The sequence below is a fragment of the Corythoichthys intestinalis genome, chromosome 22 (assembly GCF_030265065.1).
Source record: "Corythoichthys intestinalis isolate RoL2023-P3 chromosome 22, ASM3026506v1, whole genome shotgun sequence".
Classification (NCBI taxonomy): domain Eukaryota; kingdom Metazoa; phylum Chordata; class Actinopteri; order Syngnathiformes; family Syngnathidae; genus Corythoichthys; species Corythoichthys intestinalis.
In genome coordinates this window covers 4,067,660-4,086,843 of record NC_080416.1, presented here as the reverse complement: position 1 = coordinate 4,086,843, position 19,184 = coordinate 4,067,660, and the positions used below count along the sequence as shown (strand labels likewise).

Below are 19,184 nucleotides of genomic sequence, written 5' to 3'. Positions count from 1 at the left end.
TTATACATTAAAAAAATATAATAAAGCAAATGTAACTGATAGAATGGCTTGCTAAAATTTGCTTAAATATATTGTTCTACGCAAAGGACGTCAGCCAAGATAAGCCCCCCACATTTTTACCACACCAAATCTGGCCTCCTTTGCAAAAAGTTTGGACACCCCTGATTTAGAGCATTGTAAAAAAACAAAAAAACAAACAAAAAAAAACCTTTAGCATTTTATAGCATTTAAGCTAGCTGACTTTTTCTATATAAGTTAGCCAATTGTTCTTTTGTTGTACATAGATCATTTAAAAAAAAAAACAGTATACAGTTTGAGGCTCAGTTCAGGTATTTTAATTGTTCATGTTCCTTATCTGAATACTCGATTATTCGAACTAAGTAGTCTATCAATTACTCGACTACTAAAATATTCGATAGCTGCAGCCCTAGTTGCTTTAACTAATAAGGATACTATGCCAAATATTTGACTGAAAAAACAAAAATTAATGAAACAAAAATAACCGTGTCATTGGACAGAGGGACAGTTTTTATTTTTGCTGCAGGCAGTATCAACTCCTTTGGTATGGTCTGGGGGTTATTTTGCACTGAGAAGCCTTATATGCCATTTTATATACATAGGCGAACTTTGAATTTTGGGGGAGGAGGGGGGCACAACATAATGATGACCCCGAAATGCAGAGTCAGCAATAAAATTAACTTTCAACAATATTTAGAATAATAAGTTGAAAATGAGCGTTTTGTTTTTCCCATCATTCTTAGGACAGCTATACTTTTCATCATGATCCTCATCCATTGAATACGGTACGCCCACCGGTGTCGTGCCAATGTAGTTACCCCCGTCAAAATTTGTATCCCCCAGGGCGGAGCCACTGCGCTGCACTGATTTGCTTAATTTCCGTGTTTTGGTGATGTAGTTATCTACGAGGTTTTAAAACATGGCTCATCCTTTAAAACAAAACCTTTTTTTTCTGTCGTATAACGTAACATACATACTGAATGTAAAATGTTTTACTGTTTTATTTGTAGGTTGACCTATAACTGTTATTATTGTAATTTAAGTCCTTTATGGAGTTTCTCCAGTTTAATAAACGTCAACATAACTGTGTTTTTTTTCTGGCTTTAATTAATTGTTTAAGTTGACATAACCCATAACTAATGTGTGTGTGTGGGCTCACATGGCCTGGGGATACAATTTTTGACGGGGGTAACTACATTGGCAAGACACCGGTGGTGGCTCTGTTGTACAATTAGCATCTTTAGTGGGGCAAATTGAAACTCCGCTCATCATTTTGGTGGTGCTCTCTGGCGTTTCACGGTCAACATTTTCAATCCTTGGTTCTTGCTAAGTAGTTGTTGTCGCTTTTGAAAGCTTAGGTTTGAAAAAACTACTTCGTTCCATTTGCCTCTTCGGTCCTCGTGTGATTTTGGCTAAGCAAAGCAAATGACAGTCTAAGGTGCTAGTCACATGATCTGTTTGGAAAATAATTTCTACCCATTATCAAAACATCTTTTTTTTGTTCATTTCATTCAATTTTTGTTGTTTTATTGCTTTACAATTTTTCTAGACAATATTTTACCGGAAAACTCTTAATTTTAAAATCATACATATGAAAGTCAGTTACATGCAATGACACTTTTCGGCCACCAGCCCCCCCCCCTAAACTCCGCGTATGTTTACGGTGCTTGTCGATTTACTGATGCAACACTGACAAAGCCGGACGATTGCTGGCAAAATTTGGCACGTTTTCGCTGAAAAAAAGTCAAGCCGCTTATCAATGTGATTGGGGTGTAATGTCTTTAACTCATTCACTCCCAGCCATTTTCACTGGAGCAAGACCCTTTGCTCCCGGCCGTTTTACTGGATTTTGACTGATTTTGCAAGGCCCACAGAAAGTTCTGTTCTATTGCTATATAAACATGGAAAGATTAGACTCTTTCAGCATAAAAAAAATTAAGTTCATATCTTTTTCCATTCTTTAGAAATTAGCATTAGAAAATAGCTTAGTTTGAGCAATTATCCAATTTCTGATTAAAAAACAGAGAAATTGAGCTTTTTGTGGAAGCATACATTTCACACATAACTTTAGCACAGCTATTTTTTGCTTTGGTTTAGTGCTGCAACGATTAATCGATGAACTCGAGTATTCGATTAGAAAAAAAATATTCGAATTAAATTTTGTTGCCTCGAGTATTCGTTTAATTAAAGTGGCGTTGTAATGGTTTATTTTGAAAGTGTTTGCATTTAGTTTTATTGATTAGGGTGGATACACTGCTGTCTGGTCTGCCTCTTTTTACATGGCTGGATCCAACTGCTCCCTGTTAAGACCAACGTAAGCTAAGTTTTTGTTTGAGCTAATGCTTTTTTAAATGCATTTATAATCTAGTTTATAGGTATATTTAGCCATTTTTTGTTTTGTTTTTTTTGGTGGGAATGTGTGTCTGAACCAATTGTTTAGAGCATTTAAAAAAAACTTTAGCATTTTATAGCATTTAGGCTAGTGGACTTTTTCTATGTAAGTTAGCCAATTGTTCTTTTGTTTTACATAGATTCTCATTTTTAAAAAATACATTTATAATGTTCGAGGTTCAGCTCAGGTATTTTAATTTTTTATGTTCCTTATCTGATTACTGGATTATATGAACTAACTAGTCCATCAATAAATCGACTACTAAAATATACGATAGCTGCAGCCCTACATTGATTGACTGAAAATAGTTCAATATTGGATTAAATGTCTTTTTTTGTCATGTATATTTATAATTGCTCTTTACCTAGAAAAAGAAAAAAAAAAGTCTTATCCGATTACTCGATTAATCGATAGAATTTTCAGTCGATTACTCGATTACTAAAATATTCGATAGCTGCAGCCCTACTTTGGTTACATCCCAAATACCTGAATAATGTTTTCCTTTGACAAAATAACATAAACAACAAGACAAATAGAGCTTTTGATAGCAAAGTAACAATTTATTTACACATAACTAACTGAGATGACGCTGTTGTGGCCGCGACAGCCGGGTAAATTTTTCCCTCATCGCCGCCTGTCTCATAAAGATGGATTTTTTTGAGTCTCTCCGGGGTCTGCTCGGCGAGCAGCATGGACTTAACGACATCGTCCGCTGCACTGGTGGTCCCGGTTGTTCTGCTCTGTTGTCCGCCGCCTGACATCCTTCCGCTGGCGCCCCGGCCGTGTGGCCCTGCCATTCGTTGCCGTTGAATCGGGTCTTACCAAATACACTACTGCCCTCCAGTGGCCAGTTTTATTGCTTTAAAATGGATTTTCAGCTTTGTGCCTTGGAGCTAAATTGGATCAGAACCCAGAGATGTCTCTTATGGGGAAAAAAAACGTAAAAGACGTATAAATACGTCTTTGGGACACCGAAACAATTAAAAATGGAACGTATTTATACGTTTTTGGGAGCAAATGAGTTAAGTGACATCTTAATTGATTTGGGTTCCTGCTGTCCACTGCAAACATTTTAGACGCAGACTGGTCTTTCCTTGTTTCCCACTGCATTAAAAGTCAAAGCCAAACGGTATATACACTTCTTTATATTCCCTGGTCTTAGCTTTTCATATCTCTAGTGCTCTTTGCTGTGTGCTCTTGTTTGGTTAAAAAATACTACGCACACTCTGAAAACGAGAGGGCCACTGCCACACACTGAGTGGATGTGCAATTACACTTTATTCCAGTACGGCAAAAAAAGGTATGTTCCCCGAGGTCACATGCGCCACCCCACCATTTGACAAGTACTGGTTTAAAACGACATATGATCTCCCAGACTTTCACTTCACATGAACTGATCACCGCCCACTTTGTGTTATATTGTTAAATCGGTGACTTCAACCATAATGGATGTATAATTGCTATTGATTCTGTGGTTCCAACACAGTCATAACATGCCACCAGCGTATGATTTCCTTCAATTGATTCGGATTTCTCCCAGATACAATATATTTTTCCAGAATTAGAGCACCTTTTTCTGCTATCATTACCCCTCCCACCACCCCTACCACCCCTCCCCCAGTCGGTCTCCTTGAGTTCATGCCGTTCAGAGCACAGTAAATTAATTGCAGTTTGAAAGAAAATTAAGCTTTTCGGTTTTGTCGTGGAGAAAATAGACACACTCAAGCAATCAGGCCTGATTCATTCAAACCTGAGCGGTAATTACCGGATAATTGAAGCAACTTTAAAGTTTTGGCAGTCATGGGTCACCTTGAACAGCTCCAATTCCTAAACTTGAAAAACGCTGTTGTTTTTTTCTGTCTTCTGTAGTTTCTCAAGTTTCCAGTAAATGGTTTCGTCAGTAGACTCAGACAGAATGTATAACCGATTCATTCAATTTTCCTTCTTCTTGATTCATACTTTGTGTGTTTTTTTAATTACAACTTTTATTAACGTCATTTTCTCAAGTCAATTCACGTGTTTTCCGCACTGTAAGGCGCACCTTCACTGCATGGCCTATTTTTAAACTGTTTTGATGTACAGCGGTATGAAAAAGCATCTGAACCTTTTGGAATTTCTCACATTTCTGCATGAAATCACCATCAAATGTGATCGGATCTTTGTCAAAATCACACAGATGAAAAAAATAGTGCCTGCTTTAACTAAAACCACCCAAACATTTCTAGGTTTTAACTAAAACCACCCAAACATGTCTAGGTTTTAATATTTTAATGAGGATAGTATGCAAACAATGACAGAAGGGGGAAAAACTTCAACCAGATGCTTCCTGTAGCTGCAGATCAGTCTGGCACATCGATCAGGACTAATCTGGCCCATTCCTCTCTACAAAACCGCTGTAGTTCAGTCAGATTCCAGGGATGTCTGGCATGAATCGCTGTCTTTAGCATCTCAATGGGGTTGAAATCTAGACTTTGACTTGGCCTCTTCAGAACGTGTATTTTGTTCTTTTGAAACCATTCTGAATTTGATTTACTTCTGTGTTTTGGATCATTGCCTTGTTGCAGCATCCATCCTCTTTTTAGCTTCAACTGTCTGACGGATGGCGACAGGTTGAATTCATTCTTACCTTAATGATTGCAAGTTGTCCAGGTTGTCCCTGAGGTAGCAAATCACGATGCTCCCTCCACCATGCTTCACGGTAGGGATCAGGTGTTGATGTTGGTGAGCTGTTCTATTTTTCCTCCACACATGACGTGTGTTACTTCCAAACAATTCAACTTTGGTTTCATCGGTCCACAAAATATTTTGCTAAAACTTTTGTGGCGTGTCCAAGTGCCTTTTTGCGAACAATAAATGAGCAACAATGTTTTTTTTAGACAGCAGTGGCTTCCTCTCTGGAGTCCTCCCATGAACACAATTCTTGGCCATAGTTTTACGTATAGTTGAATTGTGCACAGAGATATTGGACTGTGCCACTGATTTCTGTAAGTCTTAAGTGGACACTCTAGGGTTCTTTTTTACCTCTCTGAGTATTCTGCGCTGAACTCTTGGCGTAATCTTTGGTAGATGGCCACTTCTTGGGAGACAAGCAACAGTGCCAAACTTTCTCTATTTGTAGACAACTTCTCTGACTGTCGATTCATGAACATCCAGACTTTTAGTGATGGTTTTGTATGCTTTCCCATCTTTATAGATCCTTGATCGCAGGTCTTCAGACAGCTCTTGATCGAGCCATGATGCACATCAGACAATGCTTCTCATCAAGACATTTCTTGCCAAGTGCGTGTTTTATAGTGGGCAGGGCAGCTTTAAACCACCTATCAATGATTAGGCTTACACCTGACTTAAATTGTTTGGTAAAATTTATTTTTAATTGCTTTTTATGTCTCCTTAGAGAGGGTTCACTTACTTAGTTTTCCCCTTTTTTTTCATTGTTTTTTTGCTATCCACATTAAAATATGGAAACCTATAAATGTTTGCGTGGTTTTAGTTAAAAGTTTTTACATCTGTGTGATTTTAACAAAGATCACATTTGATGGGGATTTTATGCAAAAATATGAGAAATTCCAAAAGGTTCAGATACTTTTTCATAGAACTCTAACTCCCATAAAATTTAAACTTTTCTTTGGAAGGAACAATGTTATCCTTATTAATAATTTTTCAATCGTTTCATTCCAATGTGACCCTAATACTTCTTCGTGCCTCATTATCAGATATAATTCTGTCCGTACAGAGTATCATTATTCTGGCATGGATTAAAAACAGCAAAGGGCGCTTGATGTTGTGGTCCTCCATAATTCAGAGGCTTGCTTGTTGGCCTGAATTATTGTGTCATCTACTTACAAAGGCCCTACTTACTATCATATCTGATCTATCGTGCTGATTACAGCAACAGCCTATCAGACGCGGAGTAAGAGAAAAAGGCTTTTTCTCCTCAAGCGGGGCAGAATTTTATACTGTTCCTATGCAAATGAGCATTTCATCCCAGCAAAAGTAGAGAGTGTAAAGAATAAATACTTAAGTCTGCCTTATCTCGACTAAGAAGAGGAGAGTTTGCTGCTCGGTAGGGAAAGAAACTAGAGTGCCAGATGTCCAGTCTACAAACACAAAAAACAGCAAAAAAAGACCAGAAATAGAAGTTTAATTTTGTGTCACTAGGATGACTATGAAAGTCTCCGTCAGGGGATGAAATGATTTTGGGGCATTTACATGTCACTTCCTATTGATTTTGGGTTACTGGGACATTTCACGTCATTTCCTGTTGATTTTCCGTCACTTCTTTTTCCTTTTGGGGCATTTACGGGTCACTTTCCGTTGATTTTGGTTTACTGAAAATGAAGTGTCTTAAGAATGTACCTAAAATCAATAGGAAATGACCTGTAAATGCCCTGAAACGAACACGAACTGACCTATAAATGCTCCCAAAACCTGCCGGACTGGCTGTAAATTTACAAGCTATCTTTTTTACAACTAAATGTTAATTTAATTGCAGCTCCTTTTTTTCCCTACAGCTACAAGTTACTTTAAATCCACAAATACTTCCATCTCTTCAGAAAATGGTGAAAAAATCAGTAAGCATCACTTTCTCTCAGAGTTTAAAACGTACTTCCTTACTTTCCACCATTGACACAGGCCTTGCATGTAATAAATATGTAAAGTTTCTTATTAGCTTACTCGGGCAACTAGCATTGATGTGCTGTAATAAGGCAAAACTAAATGTGCTGTCAAAATGTAAGAATTGTGCAGCTCTGTTGTTATGCAGCCTGCTCTCGTGAGAATTCTATAAGCTATCGTACATCAAGTCTTATACATTAATTAGTAGAAACCTGACAACTTGCGGTAGATGTAAAGCTTGTTTTAATAAATGAATGCGAAAAAAATACGAGGACCTTTGCCCTTTCTATGTCATGTCGACCATATTTATGGTTTATGCTGCCACAACACTAACTCTTGCTTTGGTACGATTTTCATTTTAATTCCCATTTGAGCATTCGTTCTCATCATAATATGAATTCTTCCTCGTCTAGGGCGGGCTCTGATGAGATTGACGGACCGAAAGCTGGAGAGAATGGGCATCATGCAGGAAGCAGAGAGGCAGAACATCCTACAACAGGTCCTGCAGCTCCGTGTCCGAGAGGAAGTTAGGACCCTTCAACTTCTTACGCAAGGTCAGATTTTGCGTAATTTCAGTTTGTTTTTTGCAAACATTTGAATGCAAATTTTATGCTTGCACAAGCTTCTAAACAGACAGGGAATGTCTGACTACTCCCAGGAAGACATCTCACATTTTCCTAACCATTCACATAATAGAGCTCCATTTATACTCTTGCCATCTGTAGCCATGGCAGTCGCTGCTTGTTGTAAATCCCGCAGGAGGTGATTAATCAAAATGGGTACGAAACCACAAACGGTCTCCTTTCGTGGCTTTTGGGTGGAAAATGATCAGGGGCTTGTGTAATTGCTACATAGGAGTCTGTGGCGTTGTGAATTTGTGTCAAGGAGCTTCTTCGCGTGATCTGAGTGCATCGCTGCGTTTTAAGTTTATGTTGGATTCTCGTCATCTGGTCAGCAAGTGTTTGCAGAACAGAGCAGGATCACTGCTTGAAAGACAGTAAAACCATTTTTCAAATTGTGTTCAACATTAGATCGTCCCGTGATTTAAAGAGTATGTCATGCCCTGGGAAAATGTTAATATTCCATCATTTATCCATAAACGCATGCCTTTTGTATTCATATCATGCCACTTCGTGTAATTACACACAAGAAAATGAGAGAAATTTGGCTCGATTGTCAAGCTAAAACGACCGGCGCCCGAGATCTGGCAGATTGTGTGCGTGACGTCATTACAAGTGAAGAGAGTGCCACCGGCCACTAGGGGGGCAGCGCCTGTCTGCATCAATAGAATTCCTTCTAGTGAGGGGAGAATTAGCGGTTTTTTGGGCTGTTTATGCTGTTGCATTGTGTTCGTCCTGCACATATTCCAGGTTCCCTCATGAAGAAACACCCCTCGTTGTCAATAAAAGAGAATTCAGAATTGACAGTGAGGGGTGTTTCTTCAAGAAGAAAAAAGGCTCAGTGCTTTAATACTGAATGGCGGCGATGATGGCAGACAATTTCGTTTCTAGTTTCAGCGACGAATCCGACGTAGAAAGACGTAACGAATGTTCATCTAATGGTGACGAGGAGAGTTACGAAGCTTTAATCGGTGTTTTAGGTTATCAATTTGAGCCCAAACGGACGCCAATGCAGCGTAACGAAACGGTCATTGAGGGGAGCAATGACACTGATGAAACATCGGCAGCAGATCGTGTGGGAAACAACGAATGATATTTTTTGTATTTCTTTTTGTGAAGCTGATACACCGTGACCGCAAAATAAAGTAATGTATAGAATAATTATCATTTATTGCGCTATCATAGTTTTTCGCTCTGCCAACAGACAGAAATATGAATGGGATCAGAGGATTTGTTCAGTATATTTTACGAGCGATAATTTATACATGTGTCCAGTCCTGTATCCAATGCGTGATATTTTTTTATTATAAAAGAGTACTCACCCTGGTCATTTCGAGCTTGGCTGCTCCCCTCCTTTGGTTAGCCTTAGACTCCTTTGCCAGTCATCGTCCTCTTGATATCTCAGGACATTTAGGTGGCTGGTGTATGGTGGGCACCGCATCTGCTTTGAGCAGCAATCTTGCAGCAAAACCCGATTTCACTTGTCCATAGTTCGAGAAGCTTTCAGGTGGAAAATAACAGAAAACCGTGCCGGAGGCTGGGTCTAGAAAATTAGCCCTCTTTGCACGGACGAACTTTACCCATTGTCTGCGTAGTCCAGCTTTTTTTTTTCGCGTTCGGGAACTCATGGATACTATATTCCGATAAATAGCTATTTGTACACCGCATAGCACAGCAGTTTTGAACCATTTTAGTGATGTTTTGGTCAAACAAACCCGAACGCTACTCTCTCGTCGATTAAAAAAACAATGGCACCTGGCTCCGCCTCGACTGTCAATCACTTGTTGTGACGTCGCCGCCCCATTCAGCTGTTTCCGGAACACTTTTGGAAATGTTCGTCATTTTCGATCTATTTTCGATAATTGCTCATTAATGTGATTGATTTTTTTGTTAACTTTATCAATATTTGTTATCTTGGCACATAACGGTTCTATTGATGTCTCACACCCCTTTTGCCGTTACATACCCTTTAATTCATGTGAATGAAACAATCACCCAATCAATTAAGACTTCATTTATACAGAAATTTTAATGCATCTAAATGTTGCGGTGATGGAAGCATCGAGGCTCCGGGTTAATGTGGGTGTTGAAGATTTAACCACAGCCATCTTCCCAGTGCTTTTGCATGACATGCAGCCCCATATCATCAAGGACTGAGGGAATTTTGATGTCTTCTTCAGGCTGTCATCTTTGTAAATCTCACTGGAACAGCACCAAACAAAAGTTCCAGCATCATCACCTTGTCCAATGCAGATTCTTGACACTTGACATCTGGTCCAATGCAGATTCTTGACTCTTTACAGCAGGGGTCATGAATTAAAAATCCTCTGGGTCCGAAATTTTAAAAATTACAACAATCTCGGGTCCGGAAATATTTTTAATGCTTTTTTTTTTTCCCCCCCACAAAATACAAACGTATCTTTACGTGGCCATGCTGATAATTACTACATTCAAAATTGTAAATAATATAGAAAAGGTGCATAAAACTAAAAAGTGCTTTAATTGAATCATTAAATAGCAACATAAAAGCATGTTCAAGACATTTTTTTTTATTTTTTATTGTGGATGCTGACAGAGGGACTTGCTTTATTTTTTTTTGACAGACCTCTTCTTTTTGCTTTCCATGAAGCAAAGTTTCAGCAACTGCACTCATACAATCCTTGACAATCGGTGCGTCACTGAAAGACTTTTTGTTTTGACCCAATATCCACGCTATTCTGAGGGAGCATTTATTTGCGCGTTGCTGTGCAGTGAATGAATGAACCATGAGCATTGAGGTGCGATCATATTGAGCCCTTAATTCCGCTATTTTTTGAGAACGGATGGCAGAGTTCATAGGGAAACTTTGCGAAAAAGCTGCGTGCTTCGTCTCATAGAGCCTTTTCAAATTGCTGCTCTTTACAAGCGCTACCGTCACTGAACAGATGAGCCATAGCGGTCTTGTGCTGCCGCCAGGTAAAATGAACAAAAATGTGTTGGTCCACTCCTCCTTAAACACTCTGTTTTCTGCATCAATCTTGCATTTTTTTGAGCACGCCATTTGCCGTACCTTTTTCGCCTCTTCCTCCAACTTCATTCGGCTCAGTATTTGGCAGTCACTCCGCAGAGTCTGGAAAGCGAGTGTGAGGGGCCATTTACATGGTGACTCTCCAAGAATACGAACAATTTCAAATTTGCATTTGCGTCTCCATTTGAACAATGTCGCAATTCCGCATGAAAACAATGTAGTATTCATGCCAGGCCCTAGGGGGCAGTGCAGATTTACAGGGCGACAGAGAATGATGCACTTTGACCCCACCAAGCTACCTCAGCCCGGAAAAAAATATGCCCGCCCACTCGAAGCAAAGGCATTTTTCTTTTGATCAAAAAGGCACAAAAATTGAAACATTCAACATATTTAATTTAAAAATATTATTAAAACAGTAAATTAAAGCTGACATTCTGCCATATTTGCTGTTTTTAATGTTTAGTAGCACCGCTGTGCACGCCCAATGTGACGTGTATGAGTGCTGACGTTAACGTCGCGGTTTCGCGCCGCGGGAGCCTTTAATATTCATGCCGAGGAAGCCCCCCTCAATTCCCGGCAATCGGATTCTTCCACTTTGGAGGCAGGATTCAGAATTTTTCGTCTTCGCCGACACCATATGCACGCGAGGCAAGTCCGCTACTCAGTCATTTCGTCTTTGTGTCGCAGTCGCCATGTAAACTGCCCCTGAGACATGCTGTTCTAAAAATAACTTTCAAATGCTTCAGTCCTATTGGCTGGCTCACGCGCGTCACGGCTAAGGTTTTTGTTTGTTGCCCACCTCCAGCTCTGGAAACCCGCAGACAAAAATGATTTTTGTTGTTGCAACGTGTATTAGTCGCGACAACTTGAGATCCGGTCCAGACGGCTTGGGGGTCCGGAACCGGACCGAGGTCCGCGGTTCCGTGACCTCTGCTTTACAGGTAATCCCCGTAATGTAACGGCGTTATTTATAACAACGTTATTCCCAACACTGTTAAGGAGGGGTGCAAGAGCAGAAACTGCTTTTTTAGTCTTGTCTGTGTTTTCCGCCATATACAAAATAAACCCATAAATTCATGACCATCACCATCTTTTTGTAGCCACTCTGTGAAAACATGCACACAATGCATTTCTTCAGTTCATGCCTCATTCTCTGAGGTACGTGACACAAAATCCTTTACTTTTGGCTCCCCATTTCACCACTACTTCACCTTGAGCGCACTTTAAAAAAAAAAAAAACGAAGCGAGCTTAGAGGGATGGAAAAAGTAATTCTAAGGAATCTTTTTGAACAAATCTTGGAAAAAATGCAATGTGTAAAACCCCAACTCAATCCCTCCCTGGTGTTCTGGTCACTGAGATGTGAATCCAAAGTAAATATAGAAAGTGTGCAAAGGCTCACAATGACCTTCCCAGTGGAGAATTACAATATGCACTGTTTTGATCTCAACAACTACTGTATGTGAGGCTCATCCTCAGGTGTAAAGGAAGCACATGAAACGCTTTTGTGTTTGAGACACTTTTTAGGCTGTTTTTTTCTCTTTTTTTGCAAGAACTGCGAAGTAGGTAGGATGGATAGGCTTGTATTTTGATGCCCATGGCACACGCACCTACAGCTGTTGCCTCAGGCAAAAAGAGCTGTAGCCACTTGGGATCTGAACGAGAGAGAAGGGAAATGAGACGGTGGTGGATGCGGCGGGGGGGGGGGGGGGGGGGGGGGTGATGAAGCATTTGGAAAAAAAAGAGGTGAGAAGACAGATGGGTGAGAAGATCGAGCAGAGAGGAAAACCGGAAGGTAGGTGGTGTGAAAAGGAACCCAGATTGGATTCCCAAGCAAAAATGGAAATACGTATATGGTTTATAGCAGGGGTGCCCAAGTCCGGCCCTATCCAGCTTGTTTTCCATTAGAGATGCCGATCGATCGGGTCCGATCACGTCATTTTCAAAGTATCGGAATCGGCAAAAAAATATCGGCCATGCCTATTTTTAATTTTTTTTTTTTTTTTTTATTAATTCGTTTTCTAATTGTATTTAATGTTACAGACATAATATGTTACACTTATCCAGAGTCTTTAGTTTAGGCTTAAGGTAGGGTTATCAAATTTATCCCAATAACGGCAGTAATTAATTTTTAAAAAAAATGTATCACATTAAAATATTTAACGCATTAATGCATGCGCTGCACGACCCACTCACACATGGTCGCGCTCCATCTGTAATGGCACTGTTTTGCCTATATAGAGAGCTAAAAGGCAGCGTAAAATGAGTAGAGTGAATTTTGGCAGCCTTTGGAGCCTTATTTTAATTGGCTAAAGCCTTCCAATCCCTCTCCCTTCGATTAGAAATATCGTGGGAAGCAATGTGGGGAAGCAAGGTAGTAATTGATCTTTTTCTTAACACCCTATGTTATTTCCCAACGCAGAGAAGATATATCAATTCGTAGCACTACGCACAGTCATGGTTGCACTTCCCATCATGCATGTGGGCATGGCTACAGTATCATTTACTTAAAGCTCAACAAATACACTAGATGGCAATTTTAGTCACAATATACAAAGTCACATTTATCCTTTAAGAATTACAAGTCTTTCTATCGGTGGATCCCTATCACAGAAAGAATGTTTATAATGAAAATGCCATTTTGAGGATTTATTGTCATAATAAACAAATACAGTACTTATGTACTGTATGTTGAATGTATATATTCGTCCGAGTTTTATTCATTTTTTTCTTAATGCATTGCCAAAATGTATATGATCGGGAAAAATTATCGGGAATGATTGGAATTGAATCGGGAGTGAAAGGGAAAGGATATCATCATCGCACACACCGTATAATTGTTTGCATTAGTCTAACACATATATAGTCTAACACATACATATGGTACAGGTTCTCGTAGGCACCATCTAACTGTTTGCATTACTCTAACACACATAATATAATTAATCAGGAAATAATATCATTTTCATATTTACGGTAGGACTACACTACTAATATAACATAAATAGAACACCATAGTTTAATGAGAAGAAATAGAAGAGATACACAATGCCGTCTTATCACAAGATTGACGCACCAACTCTGGCAATCAGCTCTCCCAGCAAACTCCAAGGACAAAGCGCTTTGTCCTAAAACAAGTACAACCAGCCCGGACAGCAAAGTTGATAGCGGGCGTCCCAATCCGCGCACGAACCTAAGCCGCCCAAAACCGGCCACAGAGGGGTTGACCCAAAAGCAACGCCCAGAAACGCCTTCGACAAGGTCCGCGTCAGCAAAGACTTTAAAAAGACTGGACACTGAGATAAGACAGATTTTTTTCTGCGCGGAAACATGTAGCCTTGTTTTGGATCCAGAATTGTCCCTCCGTCGTCTGTTTTTGCCTTGTTTTTACCATTGTCGATGAATAAATTGTCAACCTGTTTTCGGTGAGTGTTCTACAAGCTTTTGAAACATGGAGTCAGTACAAAGGGTTAAAATAAGAGGACGCGCGAGATTCGGCCTTCCCGGCGGGCGCACGCGGTGCAGCGTCAGCCGAGCGGCACTTGTTTTGGTTGGTGCTGTCCGCGGGTGCGTCTGGGCCGGGGGGGGGGCGAATTTCAACAGGAGCAAAAAAAAGCAATCGGATCAGGAAATATCGGGATCAGCAGATACTCAAACTAAAACAATCGGGATCGGATCGGGAGCAAAAAAACATGATCGGAACAACCCTAGTCTATAGAATTCATCACTCATGTCTTCTCCACCTACAATAGATCTATAAGGTTGATTTTGAATCATATCCTCTATTTTTGGTTGAATGCGTCAATCCAAACCCAAACTTTGTTTAGTGACCTCTGGTATAAACAGTGGAAATTGATATGCATTTAAATGTCAGTCTGTGAACCAACAAAATATAGTTTCTTTTGTTAGAATAACAAATTGGAGTGGGGGGGAAATGATAGGGGGAAAAAAGGTCATATCAAGATGAAGGAAAAATAGTCTGATATCTCTATTGCAATGATGATGAGGAGAGACACATCTATTATCTAGACAAAGGAGCAGGAGAAAAAGGCTGATAAGAAGAGAAAAAAAAAAAAGAGTGAGGTGTTGTAATTACTGCAGCGTACTGAGACATTGCTGGCTAGACGGACAGTGATTAACCTTTAAGGGTTACTGGGCCATGAGAGGGGAATAATTAGATTTTCCCATATCAGTGCTATTCTTGTAGTGATAGTTGGTGAGGCGACAGTTATGTGGGACGAGCCAAAACAACCCTTGAAAGTTGCAGAGTTTAGTTTTAAAGGGCAAAAACAAAAATATCGTGAGATTGCAATACCATAAGAAACTGAATACCGTCAATGTACTGTGTGTGTATGAAATAATGAACTGTTCCTTAAAATTTAAGTGTATAAGTCCGCTATTTACGCAAGCGCTTGTTTAGACGGGCATTCTGGAGAAATACGGACTTACACATTGGATGGTACAGGGATAAAAGTGCAAATTAATGATTGATGTGATTCCTCATTTTTCGGGGTTAATGGGGACCAGAACCCGCCGCAATAAGTGAAAAGCCGCGTACAGTGGTATGAAAAATGATCTGAACCTTTTGGATTTTGTCACATTTCTGCATAAAATCACTATCTACTGTGATGTGTTCTTCGTCAAAATCACACAGATGAAAAAACAGTGTCTGCTTTTACTCAAACCACCCAAACATTTATAGGTTTTCATATTTTAATGAGGATAGTATGCAAACAATGATAGAAGGGGGGGAAAATAAGTAAGTGAACCATCATATTTAATATTTTGTGGCCCCCCTTTTGGCACCAATGACTTCAACCAGTCGCTTCCTGTAGCTGCAGATCAGTATGGCACATTGATCAGGACTAATCTTGGCCCATTCTTCTCTACAAAACGGCTGTAGTTCAGTCAGATTCCTGGGATGTCTGGAATGAATCGCAGTCTTTCGGTCATGCCACAGTAGCTCAATGTGGTTCAAGTCTGGACTTTGACTTGGCCACTCCAGAACGTGTATTTTGTTGATTTATTCTATGTTTTGGATTATTGTTTTGTTAGAACATCCATCCTCCTTATAGCTTCAATTGTCTGACATACGGCATCAGGTTTTCCTGCAAAACATCCTGATAAACGTTTGAATTCATTCTCTCATTAATGATTGCAAGTTGTCCAGGCCCTGAGGTAGCAAAACAGCCCCAAATCACGATGCTCCCTCCACCATACTTTACTGTGGGAATGAGGTGTTCCATTTTTTTCCTCCACACATGACATTGTGTTTTACTCCTAAACAATGCAACTTTGGTTTCATCAGTCCACAAAATATTTTGCCAAAACTTCTGTGGTGTGTCCAAGTGCCTTTTTGTGAACATTAAACGAGCAACAATATTGTTTTTTTTTTTTTGGTTTTTTTATTTTTTATTTTTTTTAGACAGCAATGACTTCCACCATGGAGTTCTCACATGAACACCATTCTTGGCCATAGTTTTACATATAGTTGATGTGTGCACAGAGATACTGGACTTTGTCAGTGATTTCTGTAAGTTTTTAGCAGACACGCTAGGGTTATTTTTTACCTCTCTGAGTGTTCTGCGCTGAACTCTTGGCGTCATCTTTGGTGTACGGCCACTCCTTGGGAGAGAAGCAACAGTGCCAAACTCTCTCCATTTGTAGACAACTTCTCTGACTGTCGATTGATGAACATCCAGACTTTTAGAGATGGTATATCGCAGGTGATCAGACAGCTCTTTTGACCGAGCCATAATGCACATCATACAATGCTTCTCATCAAGACAATTCTTACTAGGTGTGGGTTTTATAGTAGGCAGGGCAGCTTAAAACCACTCATCAGTGATTGGGCACACACCTGACTTAAAATGTTTGGTACAAATTGGTTTCAATTGCTTTTTAAGTTTCCTTAGACAGAGGGTTCACTTATTTTTCCCCCTTCTGTCATTGTCTGCATGCTATCCTCAATATAATATGAAAGCCTATAACTTTTTGGGTGGTTTTAGTAAAAGCAGACACTGTATTTTCATCTGTATGATTTTGACAAAGATCGGATCACATTTGATGGTGATTTTATGCAGAAATGTGAGAAATTCCAAAAGGTTCAGATACTTTTTCATACCACTGTAGCCCCCCCAAATAAAAAAGTTTAAAAAAAAATATATATATATATATATATATATATATATATATATATATATATATATATATATATATATATATATATACATATATAAGTGTGTGTTCAATGTGTTTATTCAAATTTAGCATATGTTTAACTTTTTTTTCCCCCAAAGTGTGATTAAAAAAATAAATACATAAAGAAACGTTTATGTATATTTTTTTTTTAATAAATGGTTTTAAGCTCTTCAAATGTAATAATTATGATAAGTCTTAAATATTTTACTGTCCCACCGAATTTTTAAAAATTATTTCCCATGGCCAAACCAGCTCGTTACATTGCCGCCAACAAGTGGATTTAATTGTGAAGGAGCTTGTCAGCAAATACAAACATGCAACTTTAGTGGTCGCGCATGTGCAAGTAGATAATAAAAATACCCTAATTTTTGGCCTTTAAGCCGCTACTTTTTTCCCTCATTTTGAATCCTGTGGCTTATAGTCCAGTGCGGTTTATTTGTTGATTTATTTGGATTAATAGGTAACACTTTATTTGACAGCGGCATCATAAGAACGTCATAATTATGACATGACACTATCATGGGCATTACTGAATGCTTATGACAGATGTCAATACGTGTCATGTGGCATATTATGTCACTAACTCCATTTATGTCCAGCTCAGATCTTTTACATCCATTCAAAAGTGAGATAATTTGCTGAATGACACTAACCGAAATCTATTATAAGCATTAATTAATCCTTATGACAGTGTCATGTAATAGTTATGACCGTCTTATGATAGTATTATGGCACCACTATCCAAGATAATGTTACCAAATACCATAACTAGCAATTAATGAAACAACTGGAACAGTAACTGAAGAAATATTTAGCACAGAAGATGAAATTTGATTGTTATTTACGTCTGTAGCGCCGCAATGCATGCTAGGAGGAATTTTGGATGACAACAGTGTTGACAGCAGGTGGCAGGAGAGGTTGACTGTCTCCCCCAAGGGAGCAGTGATGGCCAAATGAAGCTTTTTGAAACAATAAGGCTTAGCAGCCAATTGGTTCAAAGCTTAATGGTGGTTCATTTGGTCTCATGACAGTCTTATTGTCAAATGAAGTGTTAATAGTTAATATCTTTTGGTGTAAATATCCCATAATACAATGAGGACAACTGTGGCTTATAGTCCAGTGCGGCTTATCGATGAACAAATGCCGTTTTCATGTCAAATTTGGTGGCTGGCGGCTTATAGTCCAGCGCGGCTTATTTATGAACAAATGACGTTTTCATGTCAAGTTTGCTGGCTGGCGACTTATAGTCCAGAAATTACGGTACTCGCACTGGCTCTTATTTTAGTCGCAAAATGCAACCCTTTTGTTGTAGTCTGGAGCCATGAGCCCATGAACTCAGGAAATGAAAAGATAGAGCCTTTCAACAAAGCGAAAACAAGTATGGAAAAGATAATAACTAGGATCGATAGGTAACAGAAAGCAATAAACTTGCATCTCATGAGAAAACATGACATGCTTTCTGTCTGTCCAATTCAGTTTTTCTTCTCACGGGGCTGATTTTGTAAGATAGACCCACGAGCTGTACAGTTTATATTAAACCTGTATCAATTGAAACAAACAACTATGTTCCTTCATCTGAGACGAGATGTCGAGGTGAAATGGAAGTGAGTTATGGATTTACATCAAACATCAGACAGGTCTAAGACAAAGTAACATGAGTTGAATGATTGTTTTTTTTAACAATGGTCCTGTAACAATATCAGGCCTAGGCCTGAAAGCAGGACTGAACAGGCCCTCGCACTTCGGCGCAACTCGGACGGCACGCAGGTCAGGGTCGTGGCAGATCGTCTCCCTCTCATCATCTCCTGGGAACCTAACTTTCTCGGAACTAGTCTATTTTTTTGGGATTAAAAATACATTCACACACCTAGGTGAAAAAGCCCCTATTGAAGACAGTCCTACAAAAAGGGAGGCGCTACTGAGCTGTGCAGCCACGCCCATTTTCAAAACCAAAATCTAATTGGGCCAATTCGACCAAGTGTGCCAAATTTTGTGGGTCTATAAACTGCCTAAGTCCCTGAAAAAATGTACTTCCTTTTAATGGTGAGCAAAGGGTCGTCACGGCAACAGACAGAGACATGTTGACATGGGCCTTAAATTGTAGTCTTGCAAAAGGTCTTGAAACTACAGTGACCAACCTGGAAAGAACTGGACATGCATAAGTAAAATGAGTGAATTTCTGTTGCCGCTAGTTGGCGCTACAGAGTTGATGCAATAGACTCCTACAGGACCCTTCAGAGCACAACTCTCAGATATGATATATGTCTGCCAAGTTATGACGGTTCAGAATTTTTGGCGAGATGAAATGGCGACGGTCATTTTCACTTTCCTGTT

General features: G+C 39.4%; 1 protein-coding gene across 1 annotated transcript in view; it reads left to right on the top strand.

The window, feature by feature from the left end:
- The window catches only part of samd12 (sterile alpha motif domain containing 12), a 243,950-nt gene that overhangs the window by 65,122 nt on the left and 159,644 nt on the right, over positions 1-19,184 (top strand). Inside the window, exon 4 of the mRNA XM_057827486.1 lies at positions 7,438-7,578. Within this exon, the coding sequence (XP_057683469.1) occupies positions 7,438-7,578 (141 nt within the window). The remainder of the gene's footprint in view (positions 1-7,437; positions 7,579-19,184) is intronic.